The sequence below is a fragment of the Pipra filicauda genome, unplaced genomic scaffold (genome assembly GCF_003945595.2).
Source record: "Pipra filicauda isolate LSUMZ 115617 unplaced genomic scaffold, ASM394559v2 scaffold17_size4572894_pilon, whole genome shotgun sequence".
NCBI lineage: Eukaryota > Metazoa > Chordata > Aves > Passeriformes > Pipridae > Pipra > Pipra filicauda.
In genome coordinates this window covers 3,203,629-3,225,328 of record NW_024104287.1, presented here as the reverse complement: position 1 = coordinate 3,225,328, position 21,700 = coordinate 3,203,629, and the positions used below count along the sequence as shown (strand labels likewise).

Here is a 21,700-nt window from a genome sequence, read left to right as displayed (position 1 = left end):
CAGGCCCTTTGCCCCACAAACCAGACAAAAAAGAATATTTTTCCCCGAAAAAACAGAGGAAAGAGAGAACAGCCTGTAACAAGGTAGGATGTGTTTGTGTGGGTCTACACATCTCCCTCATCCCAAAGGCCCCTCTTTCCCCCAGGGACTACAAGATTGGCACCAAGTCTGTGTTTAGGAGAGAAAAAATAAAGAGAATTTATTTCCTTTCCTTTATTTCCTGATGCTTCATGGAAAGCCAAGGGGGTACGAATGCGTGTGATCCACAACTGGATGTTGCTGTTAGTGAAAGGGTTTTATTTTTATGAAAAAATAGAAAATTTTGTATCTTACACTACAAAAAAACCCAAACATGTACACAAACAAAATGCACAGAGAGCATCCAAGGAGGGAGAGGGGGGGAGGAATAAATACAGCAATGCTACAGTCTCCTATAAGTTAAAACACTGATTCAAGGAGCTGAGACAGATGCTGTGGCTCTGGCAGCACTGGATGCACCAGCTCCTGCCCTACCTGCCCTAAGGAATTATGATAAAGGATTGGAAACTAAGTGTTAGTTTTAAGAGTGCTACTGACGTATTTTACATATGCTTTAACAACTAATTTCAAGTTCACAGTAGTCCAAGGAGTCACACTTTCTTGACCACTGGGACTTTCTACATTATATTCAACACTGAATAGAGAAAAAAAAAATTTACCTTCATTTTTTGTTCTTCTGGCCACAAACATATAAAAAAATTTAAACTGATTTTTTTGCCTTTTAGATCAGTCTTCCTTTTTAATGCTCAGGTAGTTTTTCCAAGTGGTAGCTGCACAATGAAAAGGCATCAATCTACACAAGCTATTCTTGGGGACACTTCCTTCTCCCAAAATGAAAAACTGTATCTAAAAGAGCCATTTTACCTCCCAGATCTTTTAAAATACCTTTCTCGCAACTATCAGCAAAATATACTGCAAAAAAAAGAATTTGTTGGCTCAGCTGCAGCAGTAGCAAGCTGGAAAAGCAAAGTGCTTGGACTTACCATAGGCAGGAAATTCACCTGCAGCCCTTTCCAAGAGCATAACCAGCAAAATGTTACTGTCATCTTGTTCTGCTGCACCCCAATACCTATGATCATGCCCAACATATGGAGTACTTGTACTTCTTGGACGGGAACCGAAAACCTCCATTGTCTCTGGAATTCACTCATGAATATAGAAGCTGTAACTTTTAGACATTACTCATTAAAACACCATTTTGTTTTACTTTTGGCTCCAAGACAAAGTCTATTATATAGAGAAATAAATAGAAAAGGTTATTTATTTATTTATTGGAGGAAGCGAGAAGAGGTGCCCTATTTACAAATGCAGTCTGGCTTAAGAACAGTTTTGTTTTCCACTGGTTCCTCATTTCGAAGGTTATTTCAGCATCTGGTATGCATCCCAGTCATACAAATGATTGAAAGGGGATTTTGCTGTTAAAAGCCCAGGAAAAAAGACCAAACCCAACTCCTCCCACAGAGCCAACAGGTAAGGAATGAGATGATGGGCAGAAAGTGCTGCATATTTGCTAATAGCATCTTGGTGCCGCCAATGGATGCAGGCAAATAAACGATTCCTCATGATGAAATGAATTGTTTCTGTCTTCCTACAGGTTATTTTCCCAAGCGTTGCAGACAGGGAGGCACAAATAATCCCAAGACTGTTCTGCTGACAGCTCTAATAATCTTATTTATTATATGACAAATCTCTTTTCCGTGCTGAAATTGTTATGTCTTGATACCCCCTTCCTCTTTTATGGTCTGGTGGCTGCTAAAATGAAACAACAGGATGAGAAATCACACCATCAAGATTTGTTAGACCTTGCCATGGGTCCTCTCCCTCTTATTTCTCCCAATTGCTGAGCAACTCAGCAGTAGCTTGCAGAGGAGGAGGAGACCATTTCAGAACAGGCAAATATTGCCTAAAGAAGCCCTGCTGAAAGCAAGCAAAGCCCTGCTGCTAAGAAAAAAACACAGCTCTCTTTTCCTAGACATTTCCCTTTTCTTTAGAAAACGTTCTTTGTATCAAATCTTATCCAAAGGCTTGGGGGAAATGGAAGAAAGACTTTGAAACAGCTGAAGGTGTCTTGCAACTCCTGCTTCCGCAAGACATGAAGGACACAGGCCTCTTTTCGGCACTGTATGAGCTTCTTGGGCTCTGTTCTGCAGCACTGGGGACAAAGGGAGCTACAGCAACTCACTACATTGATGTTATTGCCAAGGAAGGATGCCACAAGATGCTACCCAACATCTAAGGAAGCAATACATCTACAGAAACAGCAAAAACTTCGCATCCGTTGAGCTGCTTTAAAATTTTTACCAAAGTCTTCACAAAATAAAAGCCCAACTTATGAAAATGAAATTAATCTAAATCTACAATAAAAGGAGAAGGACAGCCTCAAACTGTCTCTTGATGTGATTCCCAAGGGATCGGGTTGCCCTCAGGTCTCTCTGAAAATAGCAGCCATGGGCATTAATGGACACATCGAACCTCAGCTACAACCTAGTGCTGACCTGAGCCATGCTAGCCCCAGACGAACGGGATCTCCTTGCCCTCAGGATGCCATCACTGTGACCATGTTGGGCTGCTCTGCTCTTACCTCCCCTCTGTGCTCTGCTCCAAAATGACCAGGTCCATAGCCAAACCGAAAATGCATGGAGAGACAACCTGGGACAGCACAGCTACAAAAATAATCCCACCTCCACTGTGGAAGAAATACTACAAAATCTCCATGCTGGATTAACACGGGTTCCTTTCGACACTGCGATCCAGGACGTAACCCCCATCATGAGTAGAAGAACAGCAAAAATCCTTCCTTCCAGCTAAAACCATCTCATGCTTTCTCTCCTGCGCTCTGGGAACAGAGGTGATGGCTGCACTGGGTGACAGCTACTGGGCTAAAATGCTGGTATAGAGGCAATCCCACACTATCTTTGGCCAGGACACAGGAAAATTGATGCCATGTTGTTGCTGGAGGCCACCAAGAACCAGAACTTTTCTTCTGGATGTCCCCAGCCCATGGTGGGAAGGAAGAGGGGGGCAACATCTTTTATTTAAGCAGACTCCTACCTCATATACGCAATCAAAACTTCTGAAGGTGTTATATGTTGCTCAAATGAAACAGCAGCAAAAATACAAAGCATAGGGGTAACACAAAAGGGAGACAAAACAAAGTGAAAGAGGGGAAAAAAGGGAAAAAACCAAGGAAAAAGCCCCAATCTTGTACCTGATGTGTAGCAAACTGTACAGTATATACATCTTCATCACATATTATCCTCCTTGAAGAGCAAACAAAAAGAACTTGGTAACACAGAGGAAAGAAAAAAAAAATATACACCCTGTATTGTATTTGCCATGGAGCAAGCAACATGTTTATATGCTAGTCTCTATAACTTAATGCTGTGTAACAGCATTTTTTTTCTTTAAATTTACAAAACAAAATATCTATTGAGAAATAATCTAATATTGCTCTTCAATACACTTCTGTAGACAAGTAAGACTTGAAGTTAAACTTCAGCAAACTGCAGCTATTGGGAGCCCACGAATGGCTACAAAAATCCTCTGCTCAAGTCAGTCCTTGGAAGTATTACCATGTGCTGCTGTAATTCAGTATATAAAGGTGCTATATATATATACATATATATATGTACCTCCCATGTACAACAATGTGTGGTGGGGAGGCTTGTTGTTATCACCACTGAAGCTTAAGAGACTGGTTAACCTCACATACAGCAGATTCGTTTCCACGTTCCATGCATCTTACATTGACTTCATGAAAATGAGGACACAAACAGGAAGAAAAGGAAAACTTTAGTCAAACACTGCTTTAGAAACGCTGCATCAGAAGCCAATGTCCTTCAGGTATAGGAACCACTGAATTTCCCTTTTTATCTTTTCTTGAGTTTTTTTTAGTCAAAATAAATCTCAGGGCTAGCGTACAAAGTGCAGGACCGACCCACTTGAGGAGGAAACTTTACAACCGAGTTACAATGGCACCATCCCATTCACCAACTGGACCTTCATTTCTTGAAGGCTGTTCATTATCTTCTTCTGGTGACCAACAAGTGTCACTCCCAGGCGTCTCAAATCCCTGTGGGAGAAAGCAGACGTTGGTTCCATGGACCTCTCAGGCACACGCTGCCGCGCACACCACGCTCTGCATGCGCTGAGGCTGCTGCCAGCGCCTACCCGTCACCATTGGCAGCTCCCGAAGCCAAGTTTAGTTGGCAAGTTTTATTTTCCCCATTTGTAAAAAAATTTTTTTATGGTTGACAGCATCTCAGAGAGGTGATGTGATTTGAACGATATCACCTCACTGTCCAAGGAGAAAGGCCGGACAGCAAAGTGTCAGCATCATCTTTGGCCAAGGATTCTGCTAGGCGTGAAAAGTCCTATTTCCAAGAGAAAAGCCACGTAAGAAAGCCTGTGTTGCAGTTTCCTCTTCTCATGGGAGAGGTTAGTATTTGATCTCAGATACGAGCAGTAAAAAGTGAGGTCAGTCCATGGTTCCTTTCTCTTCAGATAAGGCAAAGCCAAAGAAACACAAATGGCAAAAGCTTCAAGCATGGCCACCAGCCTGATGACCCCCTAAAGTCAACAGGAATTGGCAAAAGCTCCCCTCTGGGTTTTGGCATATCTTCCCATAAACCCACATTTCATTTTTTTGCTTTGGGTGAATTCTATAAGCCAAAGGCATTTGTGTTGAGTCTGCCTACTGGGCTGCCATCGCAGGAAAGCTGTAAAATAAGCTAGCTTATGTAAAACGCAGAATCAGAAGGAAAGTTTCTTTTCTCATGAACTCAGCCCTCTAAAATTTAGGTGTATAGTTGAAGGCAATCACCACGATTCACGTGAATGGTGTGAAAGAGGCACCTCCAGGGGACAATTTATTCCATCCAAAGACAGGAGTGGGACAAGTTGTCTCCTCGAGATACTACAGCAGGATCTTGGGTAATTAGATTCAATGACACATCTAAAGCCAAGTAAGGTCATCAGTTATGGCAGAGTATAATTGCATAGATTTCTTACTAGGTGGAAAAGTGTTAACAAAGAAATTGTAGGAATGAAAGCTCAGAAGAAACATCAAGACAATTGCGTGTGTGTTTCCAGCACAAGACACAGAAACTGCTAGAGAAGCAGTTTGACTTATAGGAGACATGATGTTTTGTCTGAAGACTTCCAAAAGAGAAATATCAGCCCTTTGCTTTCTACTTCCAGACTGGACTGAGTAAAGGATGTTTCAAAGTCAGGCCTTACTGTCCTGCCAATACACTCAGGAATCCTAGACTGTTGACATGCTGTGGGCAAGTCTTTTAGGACAAAGCTCTCCACTGAAAGCCAATGAGATCTGACCTCCTTGAATATGCAGCTGTTTTTTGGAAACCATGCTGGCACATTCATGCAAAGTCTGGGGATCACCAGCAACACCTGGGAGCCCAACCATCCCCTGAGACATATTGCAAATGTAGCCTACAGTTCATAGCACGGCTGTGTGCTGGACTGCAGGTGTACATGTGTAGTGGCCACCAAAATATTTTCATGCAACGCATGAGCTGCCCGTGGAGGTGTACCTCTCTCAGCAGCTTCACATTCTGGACAGAAACTCCTGTGCAAGAACAACCAACCATCCATATCCAAAAATTCACAGATGAACATTGCTTTGAATAAAAAGCAATCCTGAGTGAAGGTTAATACATTAACACATAAACTAGTTGAAGCCAAAAGCTAGATCTGTTGTTCTCCAAGGACTGTCATGTTCTCAGCCTTTTGATTTGGAAAATACCAGATTTTTTGCTTCAGGCTAAACACATAATTTCATTATTGTACCCTTTTTCAGCAGTGCAGCTCAATGATGCAAAAGGAAATCACAATCTAAGGGGCGCGGAGCAAAGGAGGTCAGTGAGACACATCAGCAGTGCTCCTTACCTGGCAGAGAAAAGGCTGCAGCACCTGTAAAAGGTCTCTACCTTCTCAGGGGGACATGCTTTCATTTCTGCCTCCACTGATTCATGAAACTAGTTCAACAAGCCATCTTAATAATGAAGGAAAATGAAGTAATGCTATTGTTACATGCAATTTATTTTATGTACACAGCACAGTTGGAAGTTCACACCAAAGATAAAAAAAACCCAACAAAAAACCCCAACAAACCCAAAAACCAACACAGTATAGGACCTGATTTTTAAAAGAGCCAACATCCATCTTCCCCCTGCTGAGTGCTGCTCTGCTGGCACTTTTTGAAAATTCAGCTTTGTTTTTCAGGTATCTAAAATGCAAGCTGAGCTCTTTTGAAAAGCCAGTACCATGTACTTCAGAGATGTATAATTTCTGATACTCTTGCATGTTATGCCGAAAAAAATAGCCCGAAACCTTGAGAAAGGCATGTATGTCTTCACATTTCACACACAGCCCCATCAGTCTAATAAAAAACTGCCTACTCACTACAAAGCCTTTTTCCCCCCCATATAGTATCCCCTTAACTCAATATCCTTGAGGATTGCCTCATTGATTTACAAGAGGGAAAGAAGAAAGAAAGAGTTTCTGGTTTCAATCCATTAGCTGTTCACCAGGGGATCCAGTCTATTTTTTTTTTGAATATCAAATCCTCTCGAATGTGAAGCCACCAGCCAAAGGCATGGGGACTCCTCAGAGAGGCGAAAAACAGTACCATGGGGTCTTTCACCTCTGCACAGATGAACCAGAAGACAAAGCTCCTGAGCCAGATGCTCACCTAGTATAAAATCAGCAGCTTCATTCAAAAGCTTTATTCTTTGCGCATAGCAAAGACAACAACAAAACTTTCCAAAAACTGCCCAGAGAACATAGGAGCTTTAATTCCCATTTTTAAGCATGACTTACAGGACATTGCACCCGCCTGTGCATCCAGTGCTGAAGGACTTGAAGCAGCATAAGGCAGAAGTCAATTTTAAACAGAATTGGGTGAGCAAACCAGCTTGTTTGGGGACAAAAACCTCCCAGCAACTTCTGTACCAAAGGGCTGCAAAACAGCTGTTCTCAAGCTCCAGTCCAGAGCTGTCTGGCTCATGTTACTGCAGCCAAGTGGTAATTTCACTGGGCTCAGCTCTGCAGAGGGAGAAAAGGCACAGCTAAGACCCGTGGGCAAACAACACTTGTAATCAGGATGCAGGCTGCACCTTGCTGTGGGAGTGACCCAATCCCTGGTGCTGGGTTCTGTGTGTGCTGCTGCAGTAGAGATACGTGCACCATGTGCTGTGTGGCCTCCCTGCTTCAAAATACTTGACCTCCCCAGCCATGAGACAACTTTTATTCTTATTTTAGGGAGAAAATCTCCCCTTTTCATTTCTTTCAGTCACACTGGGCTGAAAATGAAACCAAGCAGGAATCCGAATCCCTTGTCAACACGGTACTAAAAGGCTGATCTAAGGTGACCAAAAAGCCAAGGAAATAAAGGGGAAAATTGGTGTGGGCTCATCCCAAACAGCCTGTATACAGCTGCACGCATGCTGCTCTCTTACCACAGCCTTACACAGAAGTCCAGCTGCAACGTGACAGTGACAACACAGTATCCCCTTCCCTGCAATATCCTCCATTTGCACGGGTTGAATTCACAGTCTCCATGTTGTAAGAAATATATTTAAAACATTTTATTTACAAATAGAACTACTTGTACACCATGGACCAGTTTGCCAAACACAGTGTAGACTAGGACTGGATTTCCACATAAAACACAACCCCCTCACCAGCTGGTTAGTCATGCAAGAAAAAGGGACAAGTTCCTGAATGATCTCCATGGCTGGCAGCCATCAACCTATCATAGATGTTTTATATTTCATCTCCCATCCAGGCCAGATTTCACCACTCTTCTGAGCCTGGTATTACTACAATTGCTCATGCAGACTGGGACTACTCATGGAGTTAGTGAGTTGTCAGTTTGAATGGGGGGGAAACAAGAAGAACCTCAAAGACCTTCAGACGATGCTAAAGAGAGAGGAATCCACTTGCTAGGGACTATTGCATGAAATGAGGAACTTAAAAAAAATTGTTTTAAGAGTTCATCTGCTCTTATTCATAATTCCCGTTCTACTTGATTACAAGATGAAAATTTGTTCAGAAGCAGACACAGCATCACAATCTCAGGATTGAGATTTCAGGTTAAGAATAAGCATCTAGAGCAGGTGAACTCTTAAATGCTCTTCAGTCGGTATAACATTTAATAAATAATTTATTTTATTTTAGAAGAAAAAATATATACAATGCAAAGCAACACAGCACATGTTATTACAAATATTCAGAGCTCTTCATCTAATAACAAACAACAGGGTGTCCTGAGATTCAGTGAGTACAGATCTTTCAAAAGGTGAAAATATGTAGTCCACATGGTTAGTAATTGGTCCAGTCAAGGATCAGACTGAAACTCATGTCATGGATCTATCTATTCTTGAGTATTGTCCTTGTAAAGTTATTCTTGCAGTGGATTGAAAGAGCTCCAGACACACTCAAAGTCACTAGGTGGTCCACAAGTTTAAAGAGCAGGTCTGGTCCACTGGAAAGGTTCCCTTCAAGTCTGATATCCAGTTGGAAAGAGGGGGTGGAGGGTGAGGCTCCACTTTTCACAAGGTGATTCATCCCTTTGCAAGAATTAGAGCTAAATGTAGAAATCACTCTTTGTTTGAACACATACATTTTCAGGTCTTTGCTTAAGCAGGCAGAGCTTAGGACTTGGGGTGATATTCATCAGTTTTTAATCTTTTGCTTTCAGAAATTTGTCACTAATACTACTCTTCCCTGAAATAAATGCACCAAGCCATTAGTCTGAAAGAATCAGGGTGGTAATCAGGATTTTGCTTTGCATGACAGGGTAGGGAGGATTAAAAAAAAAAAAAGAAGCTGAACATCTACTATCTCAACCCTATCTCAACCACGTCCTGTAAAGAAGCCATAAGCTAGGCACCCCCACAGTCACCAGTCCTGTGAGCGTTTTGGCCAACCTCTCCTACAGCACCAGTATTTTTTTTTTTTTTCAGTAGATTTTAGGAATTCTTTACATTCATTATATTTTTTTTTCTCCTGCCTTTTCTGGCAGCAATTATCGAGTTCTCCTTTCTCCATCTAATTTCTACATCTGTCTCCTACACAGTTTGAATTTGGTGAAGACCATTTTGGATGGTATTTGAAGGCAACTTCTTAAATTGTAAAGATTGTTTTACTGATGTCATTTGGGGAAAGCAAGCTTCTTTCAGATGTTCAGATCATCTTTTCACCTGATCCCCCCAAGTCCCAGCTCTGTAATATACAGAACAGTTGCCTGTATTAAAAATGACAAGGAACATTTAACCTGAATTCTCCTTCGCAGAGTACAAAATGTTTTGTTGTTCCCTTTTACAGGGAGAAAAAAATATTAAAACCTCCAGAAAACTAAAACCACCAGTATATCAACCTTTTTAAGAACTTTGCTTATTCTGTTTATTTTCTGGGGAACTCATGAGAGTCTCAGCTGAGCGCATTAGGAGCCATTTTTCTCCCTTACTTTATTTTTTAAGGGCAATCTGCCAGTTTACATCAATCTGAGCATGTGGTTCAGGCCTTCAATATGTGACGCTTTCCCTCTTTAGCCACTATGATGGTTTCTCTTTTTTTTTAATAGCTGAGAATCTGGTCTTTTGTCTTTTTTTACTACGTCTGAGAGAAGTTTTGATTTGGATGGCTAGTTGGCTTTTTAATTAGTCTTCCACTGTTTTCCCTAAAATAAACCTGAGTGGGGTCAAGCCTTCTTGTTAAACCAGCACTGCAACACAAAGGTATGTGGGCTGAGAGAGAGAAGAACCAAGCAAGCATCTCTGCAAGCACCTCTGTCCACAGGTAGCTGGGGTGGGGACAGGGAATTTATTTACTGGCATGGATAACTAACTAGCTCGAATTAGTTTCAACCTTTTTTTCAGTTTCAACTAAAATGCAAGATGGATCCATGAAATGCTTCCTTTCGTTTTATCAAAACTCAAACAGCCAAAATCCAGAAGCTCCCTAGGCTCCCAGGCATCAGCTCCTTTGTACTGCTCTGCTGCTGTAAAAGCCCAGAAGAAAGCTGAAGCTGAGCAGCTCAGACATGTTGTCTCCACTGGGGTGAGCAGGATGACACTTGTGCTATAGAGAACATACTGGGACCTGGTGAGGGGGCCTTAGAGGCGCTTTGCAGCTGGAGGTCAGAGCATCTCTGGCAACTATTATTTATTTCACTGAAGACTTCAGACCAACTTGCCTTTCTGGCTAGAACTGTACAGATAATGGGTTCCTTGGTTCACTGCCAATTAGAACAACCATTTTGAAACACATTTTGGGGAGCCTGAAAAGATCTTGGGGGATATTTTTGAAATTTCTGGAATACCGAAGAGTAAACACAGGGAAATAGTTGAGTTTTAAAGTCAAATTAAGAGAAAATTTCATATCTGAAATTGAGGAATTGGGAGGTTAGGAATAGTTTTGTCAGCAGCATGGAAAGCTAAGACTGTGTCAGCACAGAGGGATGGTAAGACTGTTTGAAGTTACATGACTAACTTCTAATTTGCTTTCAAAAATGCCCACTAACTTGGGCTTAAACTCAACACTTTCTCTGATCCAAACCAAAGCATTTCACTTCTGAGCATTTCATTTAGAGCTCCTGAAATTACATAAAATTCTAAAGAGGAACAAACTAGAAGCCTAGTTTTCTTTTCTGACATGGCTAATTCAGCTAAACAGCAATAAATACGTGATGTAACAACAATAAATCTGTGATATGTTTTAGACAATCTGTATTTTCTACCAGAATTTGCTCTGGTTATAAGAATGAGGTGGTATAGTAGACGAGAATGCTCCTTTTCTCTTAAATTACTGCTTCATCCTATCCCTCTTCTTTCCATTCAACTACTAAGTATTGCTGCTGTGTGGGCATCCTGGGGATGGTCCTCTTCCTTGGTTAACATTTGTAGATTACCAGTCTAAACTGTGGAGTCCTCAAAAGCCAAAGTAACATGGCATGTAATCGCAAGACTAGGCTGGGAAGCAACATGTAAGAATCTCAGGAACTCAAAAAAGGATCTAGGTAGAAATCCATGTACCCTGACTTCCCAGACAGTTGCTAGAGAGGATTTCATCCCTAGCTCGGGGTTTTCATGTAAATGCCTGAAGAAAGGCTGGATGAGTCCAGGTGTAAGGGTCAAATTGATAACATGAGTGAAGCAAATAAAATCACTGTGAGAGCAGATATGTTCCTGCACTCCCTCCATGTATGTAACGCGAAACTGAACTCCACAGAGATATTACCAACCTGCATCACAGGTAAAGGACCTCCTATGCTGTACAGTGAGCTCCACAGCAAGCCCTGTGGCAGACAGGAGGAAATGCTGCAGTTCTGTGGGGTGTGGGGATTTTTCTTGTTTTACTCTTAACCCTCGGCGCCAATTCTGTATGTGCACCGGTAATTTGCATGTGGTGAGAGGAGACACAACCTTCTCCCAAGCAGCACAGAGCATAATTCTTCCCATTCTGCCCTAATGCCTGCAGTAAACTAAGCTCAAATTAACCCAGCTAGAAAGGCAGGCTTTGAAGCGAATTTGAGAAAGTGGCAGGCAGTAGGAGAAAAATCTGGCATAATTACACAAGCAAGTCAGGCAGTTAAAGGTTGAGCATAACAAATTATCAGCCCCAAGGCATTTAGCAAGTAATTTTAGTGCTGTTGCCCCAACTGCAGTCATACTCACGTGCAAAAACCAAGGGCACATGCAGAAGAAAGAGTCTCAGCCACGAAGTCTGTCCCCTAGAGCTGTGGGTTTGCTGATGCTCTTCCATTGGCACTGGCCGTATCTATTTCTGTTACTGTTGAATACTATTTCCATGCCTTACTGGGCTTGACTGTCCACTTGGTTACATCCAGATCAACCGTGAAACCAGCTAATCTGGTGTGAAGCTGGTATATCTCAGCAGGGACTCTAGCACCTATACATTTACTAGAAGGGTGGGGATTTTATTTGTTGGTAACCTCAAATAATCAACTGCTATTAGGTTGAGAGGACGGCCTGGCAATTACTCAAAATCATGCATTAATATCTGTGAGTAAAAGAGCCAGAGTGATGGCTGCCAATGTAGTGACTGTAAGTTTTAGTCTTGCCTGCACTTGTTATCAATAGAGGTGCTACATGAGAAACTGTAGACTGCAAACAAAGGGTAATATTTTCCCTTTCTGCAGTCTCATCCCTGCATATTTTTGAACGGTTTGTCTTCCCCCCCCTTCCCCTTGCAATTCCAAAAAATGAGGTGAAAATGATCTGGGCACTACTTACTCTAGGGTCACCTGAGCCACTGCATCCATTGAACTGTATCCATTCTCCATGAAGATCTCTGTGTATCGGCCCATTTTGATGGCTTCCAGCCACTCACCCACTGACCTGTAGGCACCACTCCCAACTGGACTGTGCTCCACCAACAGATTTGATACTCTAAAGACAAGCAAAAACAAAGAAGCAAACAGAATCAGTATCGAGATGTACACAACATGACTCAAGTTACTTGTATTTTTATATGGTAAAGATGATTCTTTTGTTCCATTTTCAGTGGTTGCTGCAGCCTAAATCCTACCAGCAGGCTTGTTATGCAATGTATCAAACACATCACTTCACCTGTAACTTCACTCACTTTTGAGTTCCTGCCATTTCTGGTCCTACCAAAAGCAGAAAAAGGAGGGAAGATTGCTGGGGTCCATCAGTGCTGGTCACTTTTCGAGCTACACCCCTAAGGGCACAGGAACAGGCAATTCCCAAATGTCAGAAGTCAAGCGGACAAGGCAGAAGGCCAGCTTGGTTGAGCAGCAATCTCCTTTGGAGCTAAGGCAAAAAAGGAAGGTATATGCCAAGTGGAAGCAAGGTCAAGTGACGTGGGAAGAATACAGAGATTCTGCTTGCCTCTTCAGGGAGAAAATTCATGTGGCCAAAGCTCAGCTGGAGTTGAAGCTGGACAGAAATATAGGGGACAATAAAAAGAGTTCAAATATATTAATGGCAACTGGCAGTACAGAAATAACATCAGACCGCTACAGGATGAGGATAGTCACCTCACAAACAGGGACAGAGACAAGGCAGAGGTGTTTAATGCATTCTTTGCCTCTGTCTTCAGCATGGATGACAGACCAAGGGGATCTCAGTGCCCTGAGCTGGAGGACCATGACTGCGAGAATGACCAACTCCCAGTCGACCCTGAAATTGTGCGGCATCTGCTGCTCCAGCTGGATCCCTCCAAATGGATGGGGTCTGATGAGATTCATACAAGAATCCTCAAAGAGCTGGCTGATGTAATTGTAAAACTTCTCTCAATGATTTTTGAGCAGTCTTGGGAATGTGAAGAGGTCCCAGCTGACTCAAAGCTGGTAAACGTTGTTCCAATTTTCAAGAAGGGCAAGAAGGAGGACCCTGGAATATGCAGGCCTGCCAGTCTCACTTCAGTGTCTGGTAAAGTTATGGAGAAGATTATTCTGGGAGGTATTGAAAAACACCTAAAAGACAACACTGTCATTGGTCACAGCCAGCACAGCTTCATGAGAGAAAAGTCCTCCTTATCAAACCTGATTTCCTTTTATAACAAGGTAACCCACCTAGTTGATCAAGGGAAGACAGTTGAGGTGGTCTTTTTGGATTTCAGTAAAGCTTTTGATACTGTCTTTCACAGTAGCCTTCTGGACAAAATGTCCAGCATACCTGGATAAACACATCATGTGGTGGGTGAACAATTGGTTCAGGGGTCCAAGCACTAAGAGTAATACTGAATGGGGTTACATCAGGCTGGCATCTGGTCACTAGTGGACTGGTCACCTAGGGCTCCATCTTAGGCCCAGTGCTCTTCAACATCTTCATGAATGACTTGGACGTAGGACTGGAAGGGATACTAAGCGAGTTTGCAGATGACACAAAACTGGGAGGAGCTGTTGACTCCCTTAAAGGCAGGGAGGCTCTGCAGAGAGACCTTGACAAATTAGAGGACTGGGCAATCACCAACCATATGAAGTTCAACAAGGGGAAGTGCTGGATTCCCCTGGGATGGGGCAACCCTGGATGTACACAGAGACCGGCAAATGAGATGCTGGAGAGCAGTGCTGAGGAAAGGGACCTGGGGGTCCTGGTCGAGTCATTGTGCCCTGGCAGACAAGAGGGCCAGCCATGTCCTAGGGGCACCAGGCAAAGCATCACCAGCCAGTTGAGGGAGGGGATTGTTCTGCTCTGCTCTGCAGTGGGGCGGCCTTGCCTTGAATATTGTGTGCAGTTTTGGGCACCACAATATAAGAAAGATATTCAGCTACTGGAGAGTGTCCAAAGGAGGGCAACAAAGATGATTGAGGAGAAGAGGTATGAGGAGCAGCTGAGGTTACTTGGACTGTCCAGCCTGAAGAAGAGAAGACTGAGGGGAGACCTCATTGCAGTCTACAACTTCCTTGTGAGGGGAAGAAGAGGGGGAGGCACTCATCTCTTCTCTGTGGTGACCAGTGACAGGACCTGAAGCAAAGGCCTGAAGTTGTGTCAGGGGAGGTTTAGGTTGGATATTAGGAAAAGGTTCTTCATCCAGAGGGTGGTTGGGTGCTGGAACAGGCTCTCCAGAGAAGAGAGCCTGTCACAGCACCAAGCCTGACAGAGTTCAACAAACATTTGGACAATACTCTTGGGCACATGGTGTGACTCTTGGGGATGGTCCTGTGCAGGGCCAGGAGTTGGACTCGATGATCCTTGTGGGTCTGTTCCAACTCAGCATATTCCGTAATTCTGTGATCCCTGCTACAAGCAGGCTCCCCCAGTCACTCTTAATTCAAAGTCTTCAGTTTCACTCCTCCTGCTCTGTTTTCTTCCTCTGCCTTTAAAGCTCATAATTAACTTAAGGCAGCCCAGAGCCTGGAAGCTGAAACCCAAATTACATTTCCCGGCAGTGTCCATCAACGGCAGGCTGCTGTTAACACTTCAGAGGCTGCTCCTGCACAGTCATGTGGGAGTTTCAGATGCAGACAACATCCAGCGAGCCCTGCAGAGAGCAGCAATGCTCCAACCATGCTCCAGCCCTGAAACCAGAGGTAAACGGCTCCCTCACTCCAGACCTCGCCATGGCAATTGCTACCTGCTCAGTTATGCCATGCACGGAAGAAGCAATTCAGGCAAATAATAACCCTTCACCATGGCAGAAGCATCGATAGAGTACCTAGCACAAGCGACTCGTGCCACGGACAGGTCCACCGCCCTACTAATGATGTGCAGAGAGCAGAGAGAGCTTGTCCAAGGTCAGCCAGGAAAGAAACTAGATTTGCCGCCTGCTTTGTAAAGCGGGACATACAGCTAACATAAGCCTAGTGTGAAGATTATTATCCACAGGTAAAAAAACATTTTCTGGATCAGCCTCTGATGGTATTACATTTATAAGACTTTCAACTAGAAGGGGAGTTGGGATATTATATTATTATAGGACTTCAGGAATATTCATATATTTTATGAGCACATTAGTATTATTTGTTTACTTAATAGCAATGCTGAAGGGTCCAATAAAATGTGAATACTTGCAGTACCAGAACATAATGGCTTCCCATAACATTTTATACACATGAGAAATTCAAAACTCCTAAGTAATCATAATGAGAAGTGGATTTTCATCACTAATGTCAGGAGGTACCTACTGATATGCACATGCTGTAATGTAGAGAGTGACTTCCTCCCTTATTTGCATTAATGAGAATTTCCATAAAGAACACATTACATATATAAAAAAATACTTTACAGCTGCTCTACGTTGAAATTATGATTCATTTTGAATACTATGTTCTGGGCACAGCAATCTATGAGTACGGAAATACAGCCCCAAAGCCTGGCTGCTCAGGTGCTCCATCCATATCAAAAATACTCACAGCAGCTCTGAAAGGCAGAGGATTGGAATTACAGGGACCTGTTCATGGAATAAAACATCAGCAAAATGCTTAGCAGCTCAAGGAAATGGTTTGCTGCCTACTCTCCTCTTTTCTGGCATAACAGTTTGGTATAAAAGCATGCATGAGCCACTGCATAACAGGCCTGGAAAATAACTGTTCTGAACTGAAAATAAAAGAAAAATATCATATATTTTATGCTATCATAAACCTCTTCCTGCAGGTTTGCTGGCACTGACATTACATCTAATTGCTAATAAGAGTAATTTCTTCTTCAGACAGTAAATGATGCACGTAAAATAGCCCAAGGAATCAGATCCATCTTGTATTTAAAAATTAACAGAGATTTCAGGTTCTTCTCTTCTAGTGCATGAAATGCCAAATACGGGGACATGCCACTGTGGAGATGTCCAGCTGCAACAGGTGAAATGGGCCACATGTAGCAGTGCAAGACCCACTTGGAAGGTGTGAAGACAAATGACTATAAGCTCACAATAGTATATCTGTTTTGGTCCACACCACCAGTCTAACCTCAACTTATTTCCCTCATACCTGCCCTAGGAAAACAACACCTCTTTTTTTTCCCTTCTCTGAGAATAAGTCTTTCTGAAGGGCCTTATCCAGTGTTAATTAGGGGAGCTCCACTGCCACCAGTGAAGCATCAGTGATATACATATTCATTACTCCTTCATGACCTTGCAAGGGACTGAGTGATTAGCAAACACTGATGGCTCACAGAAAAAGCCTGTCCAAGACTCCAGTATGGTGGAGAAGCCAGTACTAGAACTCATTAAAAAATATTTAGCTCTTTTTCCCCAAGTGCAGCTTTATTTCTCGACTGTGCTTACTTTACTTGTAGCTGTGTAGCTATTCAGATTCATGTTTAAATGCAAACTGGCTGCTCTATTTATTTAATGTTGTTTTAGCGAAGTGTTTGAGTGCGTTAGAAACCAAAAAGATCCTCTCATGATTACCAAGTCTCTCACAACTTTTAGTGATGCCTAGCACGCCTGGGAGTAGTTGTGAAAGGATGTACCTGGACATCTCTGAGCTTTGCACATCCAAAAAGTTTAGCCAAGAGATACTCTTCATTTGTATTACCAAAATAAAGTCAACAGGCAGACAATTTGAGCAGCATTTACTTCATGCACTCAAGTCTTGCTGTCTCTAACCTTGGAGTACAGCACAGGTAGCTTTATCATAGACCTACAAATACTGCTGAAACTCCTGTTTCTAAACGACAGACCACAGTAATTTTCTTTGTCACAGCAGCACTGCATTTAAAGTAAGTGAACTGCTCACCTGGCTGCCGACTGCAATAGAAAAAGTTGATTTGAGAAAACTCTCCTGGACACAATGAAGCTGGAGGAACATCCACCCAGAGATGCACACAGGCTAAATAATCAGAGACAATTCAACCCCAGAGGTGGGTATTCAGACAAGGAGCTTGATCTGAGAAATGGTTCTGGCTTGTGTTTGTACCTGCTCGATGCATTAACCAACGTCTTCAAGCTGCTTGGGTTACGGATGAGCTTGTCCAACATGCTGACAATTTCGTCAAACTTGGGCCTGCTGTTGCGGTCTTTCTGCCAGCAGTCGAGCATTAGTTGGTAAAGAGCAGCAGGGCAGTCCATGGGACTTGGCAGGCGATAGCCTTCCTCCACAGCTTTAATCACCTACGGGAGACAAAACACAAGGCTTTTCTTCCTCTTGCCTTTTTCCCAAATGCAACTTGACTTAAATACAGAAATTTGGAACCAGCAATAGACTCATGTAGAATCCTGCCACATCCCAATTCTGTCTATAAAAGGCAAGTCCACTGAACCCTCTATCTTTCATATTTTCTATGGGATGTTGAATAACTCAATTTTTGGTCACTGCAAAGTAAATCTAGAAAGCCAAGGCACTGCTGCAACCAGGGGGCCAGATTGTCAGGTTGTACTTGTTCAAAGCTCAGTTGTGGTCGATAGGTTATATGGCAGGAAACTCTTGGAGCCTATGCTAAGTCCACAAAAAGCAACCTACAGGGCTTTCTGGCATCTTCATGGAGTGCACTGATTTTGTTTATTCAGATGTTGGTTTCTTTTTAAATGAAAAGGCATGTGCTAGACCACAAATTTGTATTACAGTAATAAACGTCTGACTGTATTTCAAAAGAGACTTTGAATGTTAATTGATGGATGGATTCAAGGCAGAGGCAGAACAACCATCTCATATATCATTCAATACTGTCTGGGTCTAGTTGTTTCTCAGTGTGGCCGCATTTCTGCCAGGAATTTAAAATGTCAGCCCAAGAGTATGTAAATTAAAACCAGGGGAGTTGTTGCACTGATTTCAAATACAAACCATCTATGGTTTCATATCTAAAACAAGTGGTATGCACATGTGCTGCCTGCTCTCTTGAAAAGCAGAAATGAATAAATGAGGGAAGAATTTAAGAAAGCAACTTGTTCTCCCCAGTTTGGGGCAGATTTACAGCAGGGCTCCAAGCCCAGCAGTTCCCATTTTGAACCATTACAATTTTCAGGAGAATGCAGCTCACATTTCAAGCCACAAGGGTCTGCGTCTGTGCCAAGAGAGTTCCAACAGCCCATCTTCACACCCTCTACTCCCAAGACTCCTTGACCAAAAGAGGGTGGAAGAAGACATTTGCTATGTGGAAAACCACAGTGCTTCACTGTGGGACTCCAAGAACTGAATGCCACAGATGACATTCATTCTAGGCACCGTCTCATGATTTGAAAACATCCTGTGTTTAAAAAGAAGGCTAAGGGGTTAGGATGGAAGTTGTTTTCGTGATCTTTAGACCTAGATGAGCAGTACAGGAAGAGCTGCATCAGGCTGGCATTGCATTTCAGAAGGCTCCAAAATTCAGGATGGCATGAATTGCTTTTGAATTGTTCTCCACCACAGAGCTTTTTGTTAAGCGGAAGAGTCCTAGGAATGAGCCAGGCTGGCTGAGCAGCAGTAGCAGGAACCTCAAACTCCCTAAGGATGTACGCAGTAGAGAGGCAGTTAGGCGAGGCTTTATGATCTCCTCCAAGGGTAGCAAGCACATCTGAAGATCTCGGCCACAATGTATGCAGTCTTTGTGCACCCATCTAAGATTTCATCTGTCGGTGCAGCAGTTGCACCACTCTCCACCCAACCTACACTTGCAAGACAATCTCTTCTAAGATCTGGCTGTTGCTCCCAGCATCAAAACCCAGCCCCACCACAGTATGGTATCTGCACTGTCTGTTCTTCACATCGTGCTTTCCAGCTGGTCCCTGATTCCAAATTTGCAGCTGCCCTATAAAAAAAGCCTTGGTGTGGCACAGCCATGAGAATATTATTTGCTGTGTCCATGTGTGTATTTATAACAGTAATGGATCCCCCTCCAGCTGTAGCAGAAAGAAAATAGTAGCAAGACAGGGAGCAGACCATCTGGCACCAGCTCAGAATATCTGAACTACATCTGCAATGGGGTTATGCGTGTTTGATATTCCTGGCAGTAACAGCACAATCAATAGTGTTAACTCAATTTACAGGATGTCGTTCATGCTGGCCATACAATGTAAATGGTATCAAAATACTGCGAGGAGCTAGGACGCTGAAATACCCTCCTGCATCTGAAGGTACCCTCTGAGTTCTAGCAATAAGACGAGCAAAAGAATGAAACAAAAAAGACTAAGTCACTTGTAGTCAACACAATGCTTAGAAAATGAGAAAATGGCACATTTGCTGTTCCATTTATTGGTGTGTACTGCTTTGTAAGACTTGAGGAGCTAAAATTTGCACCTAAGGAGGCATTTTTGTCCCTCTCCCTCTTCTGGACAAGCATTACTCACTTATGGATTGGGATATCTGAACCGGATGTTTGTGAGAGGACATTTGGGATAGTCCATTCCAGTAAACCAAAGCAACGCTTTTAGCTCTGCGTTTCATAAATCCACCACTCCGAATACTATAAAGCAACCACTATGATCATTTATCTTAGCAACCTGTGCAACACGGGTCACGAAATTCCTCTCAACGATTCCTGCATCAAAGCTTTATCTTGTGGTCAAACCAAAGCATATTTTTAGAGGGCCATCTAGAGAACAGTATGACTTTAAAATGTGGTTTGTGGCCTTCGCAGTTACAACACTGCTACCCTCTTGCACTGCACCTCCTTTAAAGCAATCCATCTGTAACATGGTGAGAATAATTTTTCTCATCATCAATTCTGCTTGCAAATGATGTGCTTTAATTACAAGCCATGCAACAAGAAACTCTGGTGCAACAGAGTCCAAAACTCATGTGACCCCTTGGTCCTCTGCACAAAAGCCAATGCTGTATTGCAGGAGGAACATGCCCCAGCCCTGAATTAAGGTCCAAGGCCACCACCATCCAGGCACTTGCCATCTGCACATAGGCAGAGGCAAGTAACACACAGAGGTTACACAAGCAAAGCTTGAGTAGGAACTGATGCTCATAAATATCTCACCAGTCCTCTGCTTTCTGCTTTCACACCGGGCAAGTGTGAAATTCACTCTATGCCCCACAGTGTATGGAGGCATTTGGGTTTTTTGAAACAGTTCTGCAAAGTGTGGATGTTCATATGTTATGATCCAGACCAGGGACTCCCCTGGCCACAGAGCATTATTTCACTGGCACCAGCCTTAATCTTAGCCTGGCATTTACTGAACAACATCTGTGCCATGCCAGGGCAACAGCACTAAAGATAGTTACAGTGCTCAGTGTGAGTGAAAAGCTTGGCTCTCAAGTGCTGCATTTTCTGTACAGACTATGGAAGAAAGTCTGTGTATCTGATTGAGATAAATCCCTGTGTAGACACATACTGCTTTACCAAACTTCCTGCAAATGTGACAGCCTCAGCAATGCAGAATCGATGGGGCATTCATGCCAAACAACGTGCTCAGGTGGCATGACTGTCTCAAAGGTACCACCCGCTTCCATGCCTGGACTCAAAGTGAGATGAGACAGCAGCTCAGCATGACAGGTAGTAACATCCACTGACGGCAAAGGCTCGCAAAGAAAATGCAGGAGATGCAGAATGCTCAGCCAGAGCCTTTGCTGCCAGTGAAATGGCAGAAAGTCATGGCGATAGGGATGTTGCTTAAAAAAAGAAGAAAGGATAAAACATCAGATGATGTGATCAGAGGAAACCCATGGTGAAAACCCATCCAGAGGTAGGATCTCCACAGGCAGCAGGGCTGCCCTGCATACCTCATGGTGAATCCAACCTCATGCGTTAGTTGGCATCCTCGGAGACCTTCACTGTCATGTTCTTGGAGATGTGAAGAGGAAGGAGGGGCCTAGAAAATCTGGCAACCCCAGGTTTAAGTTTTTTACCCTTGGACAAGAACAGATTTTGATGGTGAGCTCAGGGTAGAATGTAGCCCTGAAGTAGGAACAAGAGATCCTTAGCCAGGCTGGGATTGGAGCTGAAGTCAGACAGGAGACAGTGTCCCCAGGCATGTCCCTGTTTGGAGATGCTTCAGAGGGTGGCCTTCAGGTCAGAAGCTCAAGGGGGCAATGGAACTTCGGAGCAAGGGGACACTACTTGAAGGGTAGTGTACAAATGAATCATAAGAGCTTTTGTTAGCACAAACTTACAAGATGTTCACAACAGGAGCAAAACTACTCTCTTGAGATCAGCAATGCATGAACAACCAAGATGCAGCTCTGTGAACTGCTGTCACTAGATCAAATCACCCAGCTTTTGTGCACGGAAACAAAGCCCTTACCATGACTCCCTTGAGTTGCTGCTTTACATGGCAGCAGGGGTTTGAA

General features: G+C 43.2%; 1 protein-coding gene across 10 annotated transcripts in view; it reads right to left on the bottom strand.

The window, feature by feature from the left end:
• Window positions 1–1,278: 1,278 nt before the first annotated feature.
• EPHA5 (EPH receptor A5) overlaps window positions 1,279–21,700 on the bottom strand; it is a 205,644-nt gene continuing 185,222 nt past the window's right edge. For 7 of the 10 annotated variants that reach the window (XM_027721662.2, XM_027721667.2, XM_027721664.2 and 4 more), the window contains 3 exons: window positions 17,405–17,598; window positions 12,318–12,473; window positions 1,279–4,111 (listed from right to left, as the gene is read on the bottom strand). In XM_027721662.2, coding sequence (XP_027577463.2) covers window positions 4,006–4,111; window positions 12,318–12,473; window positions 17,405–17,598 — 456 coding nt within the window. In that variant the 3' untranslated portion in view covers window positions 1,279–4,005. Of the gene's footprint in view, window positions 4,112–6,078; window positions 8,631–12,313; window positions 12,474–17,404; window positions 17,599–21,700 lie in introns of those variants that run through there. The other 3 variants (XM_027721665.2, XM_027721666.2, XM_027721670.2) reach the window with 2 other exon arrangements.